The sequence below is a fragment of the Oncorhynchus nerka genome, linkage group LG11 (assembly GCF_034236695.1).
Source record: "Oncorhynchus nerka isolate Pitt River linkage group LG11, Oner_Uvic_2.0, whole genome shotgun sequence".
NCBI lineage: Eukaryota > Metazoa > Chordata > Actinopteri > Salmoniformes > Salmonidae > Oncorhynchus > Oncorhynchus nerka.
Genome location: NC_088406.1, coordinates 56,787,860 through 56,800,671, shown reverse-complemented (window position 1 = coordinate 56,800,671; position 12,812 = coordinate 56,787,860). Strand labels below are relative to the sequence as shown.

The following is a 12,812-nucleotide window of genomic DNA, read 5'->3' as shown; positions in this document are numbered from 1 at the left end:
TACCTCCTTACTTCATTTACACACACTGTACACATATTTTTCCATTCTGTTATTGACTATACGATTGTTTATCCCATATGTAACTCTGTGTTGTTGTTTTTGTCGCACTGCTTTACTTTATCTTGGCCAGGTCGCAGTTGTAAATGAGAACTTGTTCTCAACTGGCCTACCTGGTTAAATAAAAGTGAAATACATTTTTTAAATTAACCTATTGTTTACTTCCAGAAGCATTCATTTCCATTGTGTATGCACTGCAATGTGTTTAATCTATTGACCTGCACTCTGGCCAGGTCTCCTTTGTAAAAGAGGTCTTCCGGCCTCAATGGGACTTCCTGGATAAATAAAGGTTAAATATATAATTTTTTTAAATTACCATCATGGCTTCCTGTACTGTGAGGTGAGGCAGAAGCATGTCGTCCTGCATGATGTAGCACGAGACCTTCCTGAAAGAGCGTAGGTCACGAGGCTGCCCATTGATCAAGATCTCCCCCTTCATCCCTGTCTCTCTACAGAGGGCAAAGCCATACCTGGGTTACGCATTTGATCCATATGATAGAATTTATTTATTTCTGGGTTTAAAAGAAATATGAACAATTGAAACAATAGGGAACAGCTAATACATTCATGTAAACATGAACAACACATATTTCCAAAGTTTAAAAGAGTTTAAAACATGAAAACATACACATACAATAAAAATGGAATATATATAAAAATGCATACAGTAATCATTCTCAAAAATGTATTTCATGACTTGGGTCATTGTTAAATGATTTCAAATTAACTTGGCGCTTGGCGTCACCCTGCGAAAGTCACAGCAAGGTAACTGCAAGCTGCAGCAAGGCTTTTTGTAATGACAACTTTTTAATGCCCAGAACTGTGGGTGTGGCGTGATACTTGTTAGTAGAAGTTAATCGTCTATCAGTGTCCTTGTACACCTCTTGGTTGTTAAGTGTCGGGCCTGTGGCTCACCTGTAGCCGGCCAGAATGTTCATCAGCGTAGATTTCCCAGCTCCTGAGGGACCCATGATGGCCACCAGGCAGCCGCTGGTGAATTTTCCAGAGATCCCTTTCAGCAGAGTCTTGTAACCTAAGAGCCGGGTACAAAAGAAAGCAGAACCATATAAAACCCTCCATCAGCCTCACAATGGCACTTCAGGCTTTAAGCTTCACACAGTATCTGCTTAAACCTGCTTAAATGTCCAAACCATGCATTCTCTCCTCCTCAGATAAAACCCTCTTTGTGTTTCGGGTTAAAGGGGGGTATTTTGATTTTATTGTATTTCTGAGTGAATGCACCCATCTGGTTGGGTGTCTATTACATTTTAAATCTCCTCATGCTCACCTTTCAGACCCCAGAACAAGCTGGTTTTAGCCGGGTTCCCACCCAAACATGCCCATGGAGTGATTCAAATCAACACACACTGTTTTTTGGGGTGCTTATTGAGAAGCACTTTGAGCTGCATTCATAAAATATGCTTTATAAATAAAGTTATTGTCATACATTTTAGAATTAATTCACATTTTAAAATGAGCCGCTTATCTATTCTGTTTGAACAGCACATTCGTGTAAACAGTGAACACACTGCTGTTCTAGCCCAGAACTAGCACACCCAATTCATGACCTTGATGATTTGTTCTCTCACGTCACCCCGCTCCTCCGCTCTCTCCACTGGCTTCCAGTTGAAGCTCGCATCCGCTACAAGACCATGGTGCTTGCCTACGGAGCTGTGAGGGGAACGGCACCTCAGTACCTCCAGGCTCTGATCAGGCCCTACACCCAAACAAGGGCACTGCGTTCATCCACCTCTGGCCTGCTCGCCTCCCTACCACTGAGGAAGTACAGTTCCCGCGCAGCCCAGTCAAAACTGTTCGCTGCTCTGGCCCCCCAATGGTGGAACAAACTCCCTCACGACGCCAGGACAGCGGAGTCAATCACCACCTTCCGGAGACACCTGAAACCCCACCTCTTTCAGGAATACCTAGGATAGGATAAAGTAATCCTTCTCACCCCCCTTAAAAGATTTAGATGCACTATTGTAAAGTGGCTGTTCCACTGGATGTCTTAAGGTGAACGCACCAATTTGTAAGTCGCTCTGGATAAGAGTGTCTGCTAAATGACTTAAATGTAAATGTAAATGTAATGATTTGGATCCAGTGTGTTAGAGCTGGGCTAGAACAGAAATGTGCGAACCCAGGGTCCATGGTCTCAGTACTAGAGTGTCTCACTCTTAATCTATCGTATGTGATAACACTGTAAATAAAATGGAAATTGAATAATTGCCTAGCCATAAGCCATAAGCCAGTGGAATGGCCTATAGTAACCTGCTATTTATCTAATGGACACAACCATCTGAACGCTAATCCAGTTGATTGCAGTGGCTGCCAGTTTATTTGGATTTTCTGGTATAATCCTTCAGAGCGATACACAAATACCTCCAACCTTTTCTGTCCTCTTTTAATGGAATGTAAGTTCCCTGCTAGGAGAGGATGCACTTTAGTAACCTCTCCCTTGTGAGGACACAGTGTGTAAGCCATGCACAGACAGTGGTTGCACAGACAGTAATTGACTGGTTCAGGAAGGGCATGTTCATAACTTGTTCATTTCACGGCTTAATTCCAATACGGGTATGTTTTTGGGGGGGCGGGGGGAAGCATTGAGTGATGATATAAATGCACTAGGATGTGGATCCGGAAGAAGAATAAAAAACAATTTGCTAAACAAAAAACAAATATTTGTGCTTGCAGTATGTTATATGTCTAGTTGGTGTTGAATACCACTATAAATGGTAACTACATCCTTCAACAGACAAGTGAAAAGTTATGCAAACCTTGTGACACTATACGATACCATTTGTCTGAGACTAAAGCTAATGCCTAGTCTTTAGCTCAGGAGGCTAACATTGAATGAGTCGTGGCAATTGTCAGCATGTTACAGCAAGAAAACTGAACAAACGTGAGAAACAAATTCAAGTTCCATCAATTTATCCTAGTCTGAAAGGGAGAAAAACTGAGGTAAACAAATCAATTCCATTCAATTATTTGAGTCCAAAGCATGACAACATGGAACGTCATAGTTGTTCGGTGTCCATATGTGCATGGTATTGGATAAAAATGGTCAAAAATGTGTATGTAAGCCCCTCAGAATCAAACAAACCTGGTAAAAATAAGGCAGGTAACCAAATTGGGCAAAGACTTGTGTTACACCCAATCAGCACAGTAAACAATAGGATTAATCACAGTTGATTGGATTAGGTGCATTCACTGAAAGACCAATGACAAAGTAGGCTACACAGAAAAGTTGAAATCACACACTGCATAAAATCTGAGCTTTGGAAGAGGATAACAAGTATTTATTATCCATTTAATTCAAGTTGAACAATTTGAGTCTGTCACGCCCTGGTCTAAGTATTTTGTGTTTTCTTCATGTATTGGGTCAGGCCAGGGTGTGGCATAGAGTTTTTGTATTGTGGTGTGTTTTTGTCTTGGGATTTTGGAATGTGTGTATAGTGGGATTGTAGCTTAGTGGGGTGTTCTAGGAGAGTCTATGGCTGTCTGAAGTGGTTCTCAATCAGAGGCAGGTGTTTACCGTTGTCTCTGATTGGGAACCATATTTAGGCAGCCATATTCTTTGGTTGTATTGTGGGTGATTGTCCTGTGTGTCTTGATGTCCTGGTTAGAGGTTAGTAGACACTTGTATAGGCTGTTTTTTTCGTTTTGTAGTGTTGTGTGTTTTGTTGTGTGTTACGTTTGTTTATTAAAGATGAATCACAATAGACACGCTGCAGTTTGGTCCGACTCTCCTTCACCATTAGAAAGCCGTTACAGAATCACCCACCACAGGACCAAGCAGCGTGTCAACAGGCAGGAGCCACAGGAGAAGCGACAGGTGCAGCAGGAGCAACAGCAGCAGCAGCAAAGGCAGCAGCAGGAGAAGCAACAGAGGCAGCAGCAGCAGTGGGAGAGGCTGCACTCTTTGGATAAATGGACTTGGGAGGAGATCCTTGACGGAAAAGGACCCTGGGCAGAGCCATGGATGGAATTGGAGCTGTCGGCGAAGCAGAGTACTGAGTCTGAGAGTGTGGAGGATGTAGTGGACAGAGTAGAAAGAAAGCTGTTGGCGTGGCATAGTATGCACGGCATACCAGTGCCAGCACCACGCATCAGGCCTACAGTGCGTCCCGCCTGTCCAGCGCTGCCGGAGCCTCCCGCCTGTCTGGCGCCGGAGCCTCCCGCCTGTCCGGCGCCGCTGCCGGAGCGTCCCGCCTGTCCGGCGCCGCTGCCGGAGCGTCCCGCCTGTCCGGCGCCGCTGCCGGAGCCTCCCGCCTGTCCGGCGCCGCTGCCGGAGCCTCCCGCCTGTCCGGCGCCGCTGCCGGAGCGTCCCGCCTGTCCGGCGCCGCTGCCGGAGCCTCCCGCCTGTCCGGCGCCGCTGCCGGAGCCTCCCGCCTGTCCGGCGCGCTGCCGGAGCTGCCCGCCCGGAGCCTCCCGCCTGTCCGGCGCCGCTGCCGGAGCGTCCCGCCTGTCCGGCGCCGCTGCCGGAGCCTCCCGCCTGTCCGGCGCCGCTGCCGGAGCGTCCCGCCTGTCCGGCGCCGCTGCCGGAGCGTCCCGCCTGTCCGGCGCTGTCAGAGCTACCGCCCCTCATGCCAGAGCAGCAGCTACAGTGGGAGAGATTGCACTACCTGGAGAAATGGACATGGGAGGAGGTACTGGACGGTAAAGGACCCTGGGATCAGCCTGGAGATTATTGTCGCCCCAAAGCCGAGCTGGAGGCAGCAAAAGCAGAGAGGCGGCATTATGAGGAGCTAGCACGGCAGAGCGGATGGAAGCCTGAGAGTCAGCCCCAAAAATTTCTTGGGGGGCTCACAGGGAGTATGGCTACGCTAGGTAGGAGACCTACGCTAACTTCCTGTGGTTACCGGGGGCTAGAGAGACCGGGCAGGCACCTTGTTATGCAGTGGTGCGCACGGTGTCCCCAGTCGGGTGCGTAGCCCGGTGCGGTATATTCCAGCTCCTCGTATCGGCCGGGCTAGAGTGGGCATCGAGCCAGGTAAGGTTGGGCAGGCTCGGTGCTCAAGAGCTCCAGTGCGCCTGCACGGTCCGGTCTATCCAGTACCACCTCCACACCCCAGCCCTCCGGTAGCAGCTCCCGCACCAGGCTTCCTGTGCGTGTCCTCGGTTCATTACCACCAGTGCCAGCACCACGCATCAGGCCTACAGTGTGTCCCGCCTGTCCAGCGCTGCCGGCGCCGCCTGTCCGGGAGCGTCCCGCCTGTCCGGCGCCGCTGCCGGAGCCTCCCGCCTGTCCGGCGCCTCCCGCTGCCGGAGCGTCCCGCTCCCGCCTGTCCGGGCGCCGCTGCCGGAGCGTCCCGCCTGTCCGGCGCTGTCAGAGCTACCGCCCCTCATGCCAGAGGCGCCAGAGCCCCTCATTCCAGAGGCACCAGTACTCCTCTGTTCAGCGCAGCCAGAGCTGTCAGCCTGCATGAAGCATCCAGAGCTGTTAGTCGGCCCAGCGCCGTCTGAGCTACCCGTCTGCCCAGCGCCGTCTGAGCTACCCGTCTGCCCAGCGCCGTCTGAGCTACCCGTCTGCCCAGCGCCGCCAGTGCCACCCGTCTGCCCAGCGCCGCCAGTTCCGCCAGTCTGCCCAGCGCCGCCTGAGCTGCCAGTCTGCCCAGCGCCGCCAGTCTGCCCAGCGCCGCCAGTGCCGCCAGTCTGCCCAGCACCGCCAGTCTGCCCAGCATCGCCAGTCTGCCCAGCGCCGCCAGTGCTCCCAGTCTGCCCAGCGCCGCCAGTGCTCCCAGTCTGCCCAGCGCCGCCAGTGCGCCCAGCGCCGCCAGTCTGCCCAGCGCCGCCAGTCTGCCCAGCGCCGCCAGTCTGCCCAGCGCCGCCAGTCTGCCCAGCGCCGCCAGTCTGCCCAGCGCCGTCTGAGCCACCCGTCTGCCCAGCGCCGCCAGTGCCGCCAGTCTGCCCAGCGCCGCCTGAGCTACCAGTCTGCCCAGCGCCACCAGTGCCGCCATTCAGCCAGGATCCGCCATTCAGCCAGGATCCGCCAGTGTGCCAGGATCCGCCAGTCAGCAAGGATCCGCCAGTCTGCCAGGATCCGCCAGAAGTGCCAGTCAGCCAGGATCTGCCAGATCCGCTAGTCAGCCAGGATCCGCCAGTCGGCCAGGATCTGCCAGATCCGCTAGTCAGCCAGGATCCACCAGTCGGCCAGGATCTGCCAGAACCGCTAGTCAGCCAGGATCCGCCAGTCAGCCAGGATCTGCCAGATCCGCTTGTCAGCCAGGATACGTCAGTCAGCCAGGATCTGCCAGTCAGCCAGGATCTGCCAGATCCGCTAGTCAGCCAGGATCCGCCAGTCAGCCAGGATCCGCCAGTCAGCCAGGATCTGCCAGATCCGCCAGTCAGCCAGGATCTGCCAGATCCGCCAGTCAGCCAGGATCAGCCAGGATCCGCCAGTCAGCCAGGATCCGCCAGTCAGCCAGGATCCGCCAGTCAGCCAGGATCCGCCAGTCAACCAGGATCTGCCAGTCAGCCAGGATCTGTCGGAACCACCAGCCAGCCAGGATCTGGTAGATCCATTAACCTGCCTGAGATTCCTCTCACTCCCGAGCTTCCTCTCACTCCCGAGCTTCCTCTCACTCCCGAGCTTCCTCTCACTCCCGAGCTTCCTCTCACTCCCGAGCTTCCTCTCACTCCCCCGAGCTTCTCCCTCAGTCCCGAGCTGCCTCAGTCCCGAGCTGCTGCCCCTCAGTCCCGATCTGCTCCTCAATCCAGTGGGTTTCTGGGTGAGGACTACTAGGCCATGGTCGGCGGCGAGGGTGGACTATCCAGGGACGCGAGGAGAGGGGACTAAGACATTAATTGAGTGGGGTCCACGTCCCGCGCCGGAACCGCCACCATGGACAGACGCCCACCCGGACTCTCCCTATTTGTTTTGAGGTGCGTTCGGGAGTCCGCACCTTTAGGGGGGGGGGTTCTGTCACGCCCTGGTCTAAGTATTTTGTGTTTTCTTCATGTATTGGGTCAGGCCAGGGTGTGGCATAGAGTTTTTGTATTGTGGTGTGTTTTTGTCTTGGGATTTTGGAATGTGTGTATAGTGGGATTGTAGCTTAGTGGGGTGTTCTAGGAGAGTCTATGGCTGTCTGAAGTGGTTCTCAATCAGAGGCAGGTGTTTACCACCGTTGTCTCTGATTGGGAACCATATTTAGGCAGCCATATTCTTTGGTTGTATTGTGGGTGATTGTCCTGTGTGTCTTGATGTCCTGGTTAGAGGTTAGTAGACACTTGTATAGGCTGTTTTCGGTTTTCGTTTTGTAGTGTTAGTGTTTTGTTGTGTGTTACGTTTGTTTATTAAAGATGAATCACAATAGACACGCTGCAGTTTGGTCCGACTCTCCTTCACCATTAGAAAGCCGTTACAGAGTCAATGGATTTTAGGGTGGGAATGAGTTGGCAGCTAAATAAGTGGATCCTAATACATAGTCTTCTTATGTTCAGATAAGTAAATTATCATATAAATGCAATAAAGTTGCATTAAGTGCTTTCCAACTGACCTGTATGGTCCAAAAATATATTTCAGATGTGTGTGGGGAAAATTAAAGATGGTCTAAAAAGAGGTGAAACAGTTGCTATTTAATGTATGTCCATCTGTATCAGTGAGCAGCTGCAAGAAGAGAGGGGAGATAGTGAGGGAGCAAGAGAGGTGAGCGGTGTGGCCCCGTCCGGGGGTATCGTCGGACGGGGCCACAGTGTCTCCCGACCCTCCTGTCTCAGCTTCCAGTATTTATGCTGCAGTAGTTTGTGTCGGGGGGCTAGGGTCAGTCTGTTATATCATGGAATATTTCTCCGGTCTTATCCAGTGTCCTGTGTGAATGTAAGTATGCTCTCTCTCTCTCTCTCTCCCCCCTTCTTTCCTTCTTTACTTCTCTCTCTCGGAGGACCTGAGCCCTAGGACCATGCCTCAGGACTACCTGGCATGATGACTCCTTGCTGCCCCCAGTCCACCTGGCCGTGCTGCTGCTCCAGTTTCAACTATTCACCGGACATGCTAGCTGTCCCAGACCTGCTGTTTTCAACTCTCTAGAGACAGCAGGAGCAGTAGAGATACTCTGAATGATCGGCCATGAAAAGCCAACTGACATTTACTCCTGAGTTGCTGACCTGTTGCACCCTCTACAACCACTGTGATTATTATTATTTGACCCTGCTGGTCATCTATGAACATTTGAACATCTTGGCCATGTTCTGTTATAATCTCCACCCGGCACAGCCAGAAGAGGACTGTCCATGCCTCATAGCCTGGTTCCTCTCTAGGTTTCTTCCTAGGTCCTGTCCTTTCTAGGGAGTTTTTCCTAGCCACCGTGCTTCTACACCTGCATTGCTTGCTGTTTGGAGTTTTAGGCTGGGTTTCTGTACAGCAATTTGTGACATCAAATCACGTTCGTCAAAACGAGGAGACCAAGGCGCAGTACGATAAGAATACATTCTTCTTTATTTACACAAAGAACACTAAACAAACTAACAAAACAACAAAACGAACGTGAAGCTATAAGACACAAGTGCTGACAGGCAACTACACATAGACAATACAAAAACTAAACCAACCACCCTTGTCACACCCTGACCTAACCAAAATAATAAAGAAAACAAAGATAACTAAGGTCAGGGCGTGACACATCAGCTGATGTAAGAAGGGCTTTATAAATAAATTTGATTGATTGAAAATCTGAGTTGTTGACCAATCGTATTACAGAAAAGTTAACCGCCTCCTGTTTACAAAGTCATCCTTGAGATGATTCTACAACTTGATTGGAGTCCACTTGTGCTAAATTCAATTGATTGGACACACCTGTCTATATAAGGTCCCACAGTTGACAGTGCATGTCAGAGCAAAAACCAAGCCATGAGGTCAAAGGAATTGTCCGTGGAGCTCCAAGACAGGATTGTGTCGAGGCACAGATCTGGGGAACGGTACCAAAACATTTCTGCGGCATTGAAGGTCCCCTAGAATACAGTGGCCTCCATCATTCTTAAATGGAAGAACTTTGGAACCACCAAGACACTTTCTAGAGCTGGCCGCTCGGCCAAACTGAGCAATCTCATGGAGGTGACCAAGAACCTGAAGGTCACTCTGACAGAGCTCCTCTTTGGAGATGAGAGAACCTTCCAGAAGCCCAACTCTCTGCAGCACTCCACCAATCAGGCCTTTATGGTAGAGTGGCCAGACGGAAGCCACTAATCAGTAAAAAGCACATGACAGCCCACTTAGAGTTTGCCAAAAGTCACCTAAAGGACTCTCAGACCATGACAAACTAGATTCTCTGGTCTGATGAAACCAAGATTGAACTGTTTGGCCTGAATTCCAAGCGTCACGTCGGAAGGAAACCTGGCACCATCCCTACGGTGAAGTATGGTGGTGGCAGCATCATGCTGTGGGGATGTTGTTTAGCAACAAGGACTGGGAGCCTTGTCAGGATCGAGGGAAAGATGAACGGAGCAAAGTACAGAGAGATCCTTGATGAAAACCTGCTCCAAAGAGCTCAGGACCTCAGACTGGAGCGAAGGTTCACCTTCCAACAGGACAATGACCCTAAGCATTTAGCCAAGACAGAGCAGGATCGGCTTCGGGACAAATCTCTGAATACCCTTCAGTGGCCCAGCCAGAGCCCAGACTTGAACCCGATGGGGTCTGAATACTTATGTACATGTGATTTCAGCTTTTATTCTTTATAAATTTGCAAAAAAATCTAAAAAACTGTTTTTGCTTTGTCATTATATGGTATTGTGTGTAGATTGATGGGTGGGGGGACTATTTAATCAATTTTAGGCCGTAACATAACAAAATGTGGAAAAGGTCAAGGAGTCTGAATACTTCCCGAATGCACCGTTGGATCATGTCCCCCCTGTGATCTGTGATCTGAAAGGCAAAACTGATTCTAGATCGGTAGGCTACGCCTACCCTGAGAAACTTTGAGAATATGGGCCATCAAGGAGAGACTGCTGTACTGCTTAAGTCACAAGACATCATTGTCAGGGTGATGCGTCTACTCAACTGGGTCTCCAGTCATGGATGATAAAATACACTGGAAGAAGAGCAGCTCAGCACAGCAACCAAAACCCTTCTTCAGAAAATCTACAAAATCAGTGCTAGTTAGAAAAGACAAGTGCGAGTTTAAAGACACCATCTCTCTTTCTCTCACTAACTGAGTGCTATAAGAAGGTATTAATTTAACATTCATCTTTAAGGTTGCTGCCCCTATCATTGCCAAGCCTATCGGCAACATTTTTTACCTGTCTCCTTTCTGGAGAGGTTCCCATTGCTTGGAAGGCAGCCACGGTTCATCCATTATTTAAAGGGGGAGATCAAGCTGATCCTAAATGTTATAGGCCTATTTCTATTTTTCCCTGTTTATCTAAAGTGTTGGAAAAACGTGTCAATAATCAACTGACTGGTTTTCTTGATATAGTATTCTCTCGGGTATGCAATCTGGTTTCCGCTCAGGTTATGGATGTGTCACTGCAACCTTAAGGGTCCTCAATGATGTCACCGTTGCCCTTGATTCTAAGCAATATTGTGCTGCTATTTCTATTGACTTGGGCAAAGCTTTTGATTTTTTGGCCTGGTTTGCTAACTACCTCTCTCAAAGATTGCAGTGTATAAAGTCAGAAAACTGACAGCCACTGACTGTCACCAAGGCAGTACCCCAAGGCTCGATCTTAGGCCCAATCCTAGGCCCCACGCTCTTCTCAATTTACATCAACAACATAGCTCAGGCAGTAGGGAGCTCTCTCATCCATTTATAGGCAGATGATACAGTCTTATACTCAGCTGGCCCCTCCCCAGATGTTGTGTTAAATGCTCTACAATAAAGCTTGCTTAGTGTCCAACAAGCTTTCTCTACCCCTAACCTTGTTCTGAACACCTCCAAAACAAAGGTTGTTTGGTAAGAAGAATGCCCCTCCTCCCACAGGTGTTATTACTACCTCTGAGGGTTTAGAGCTTAGCTTCATACAAGTACTTGGGAGTATGGCTAGATGGTGCACTGTCCTTCTCTCAGCACATATCAAAGTTGCAGGCTAAAGTTAAATCTAGACTTGGTTTCTTCTATCGTAATCGCTCCTCTTTCACCCCAGCTGCCAAACTAACCCTGATTCAGATGACCATCCTACCCATGCTAGATTATTACATTTACATTTACATTTAAGTCATTTAGCAGACGCTCTTATCCAGAGCGACTTACAAATTGGTGCGTTCACCTTAAGACATCCAGTGGAACAGCCACTTTACAATAGTGCATCTAAATCTTTTAAGGGGGGTGAGAAGGATTACTTTATCCTATCCTAGGTATTCCTGAAAGAGGTGGGGTTTCAGGTGTCTCCGGAAGGTGGTGATTGACTCCGCTGTCCTGGCGTCGTGAGGGAGTTTGTTCCACCATTGGGGGGCCAGAGCAGCGAACAGTTTTGACTGGGCTGCGCAGGAACTGTACTTCCTCAGTGGTAGGGAGGCGAGCAGGCCAGAGGTGGATGAACGCAGTGCCCTTGTTTGGGTGTAGGGCCTGATCAGAGCCTGGAGGTACTGAGGTGCCGTTCCCCTCACAGCTCCGTAGGCAAGCACCATGGTCTTGTAGCGGATGCGAGCTTCAACTGGAAGCCAGTGGAGAGAGCGGAGGAGCGGGGTGACGTGAGAGAACTTGGGAAGGTTGAACACCAGACGGGCTGCGGCGTTCTGGATGAGTTGTAGGGGTTTAATGGCACAGGCAGGGAGCCCAGCCAACAGCGAGTTGCAGTAATCCAGACGGGAGATGACAAGTGCCTGGATTAGGACCTGCGCTGCTTCCTGTGTGAGGCAGGGTCGTACTCTGCGGATGTTGTAGAGCATGAACCTACAAGAACGGGCCACCGCCTTGATGTTAGTTGAGAACGACAGGGTGTTGTCCAGGATCACGCCAAGGTTCTTAGCGCTCTGGGAGGAGGACACAATGGAGTTGTCAACCGTGATGGCGAGATCATGGAATGGGCAGTCCTTCCCCGGGAAGGAAGAGCAGCTCCGTCTTGCCGAGGTTCAGCTTGAGGTGGTGATCCGTCATCCACACTGATATGTCTGCCAGACATGCAGAGATGCGATTCGCCACCTGGTCATCAGAAGGTGATTATTAAGATTATTAAGATTATGGAGACATAATTTATAGATCGGCAGGTAATGGTGCTCTTGAGCAGCTAGATGTTCTTTACCATTCGGCCATCAGATTTGCCACCAATGCTCCTTATAGGACACATCACTGCACTCTATACGTCGCTTTTTTATGAAACCCTCTTAGGCCTCACTCCCCCTATCTGAGATGTCCACTGCAACCCTCACCCTCCACATACAACACTCGTGCTGCCAGTCACATTCTGTTAAAGGTCCCCAAAGCACACACATCCCTGGGTCGCTCCTCTTTTCAGTTCGCTGCAGCTAGCGACTGGAACGAGCTGCAACAAACACTCAAACTGGACAGTATTATCTCAATCTCTTCATTCAAAGACTCAATCATGGACACTCTTACTGACAGTTGTGGCTGCTCTGTGTGATGTATTGTTGTCTACCTTTTTGCCCTTTTTTGCTGTTGTCTGTGCCCAATAATGTTTGTACCATGTTTTGTGCTGATACCATGCTGTGTTGCTACCATGTTGTTGTTTTGTTGTGTTGCTACCATGCTGTGTTGTTGTCTAAGGTCTCTTTTTATGTAGTGTAGTGTTGTCTCTCTTGTCGTGATGTGTGTTTTGTCCTATATTTATATTGTATTTATAATTAATTTTTAATCCCAGGCCCC

The 12,812-nt window shown here is 49.7% G+C and overlaps 1 protein-coding gene across 1 annotated transcript in view; it reads right to left on the bottom strand.

Annotated features, from left to right (window-relative positions):
- Positions 1 to 12,812, bottom strand: part of LOC115137197 (ATP-binding cassette sub-family G member 1-like) — a 44,735-nt gene that overhangs the window by 20,161 nt on the left and 11,762 nt on the right. The window contains exons 3-4 of the mRNA XM_029673343.2: positions 973 to 1,090; positions 374 to 506 (exon numbers count right to left, since the gene is read on the bottom strand). Of these exons, the coding sequence (XP_029529203.1) occupies positions 374 to 506; positions 973 to 1,090 (251 nt within the window). The remainder of the gene's footprint in view (positions 1 to 373; positions 507 to 972; positions 1,091 to 12,812) is intronic.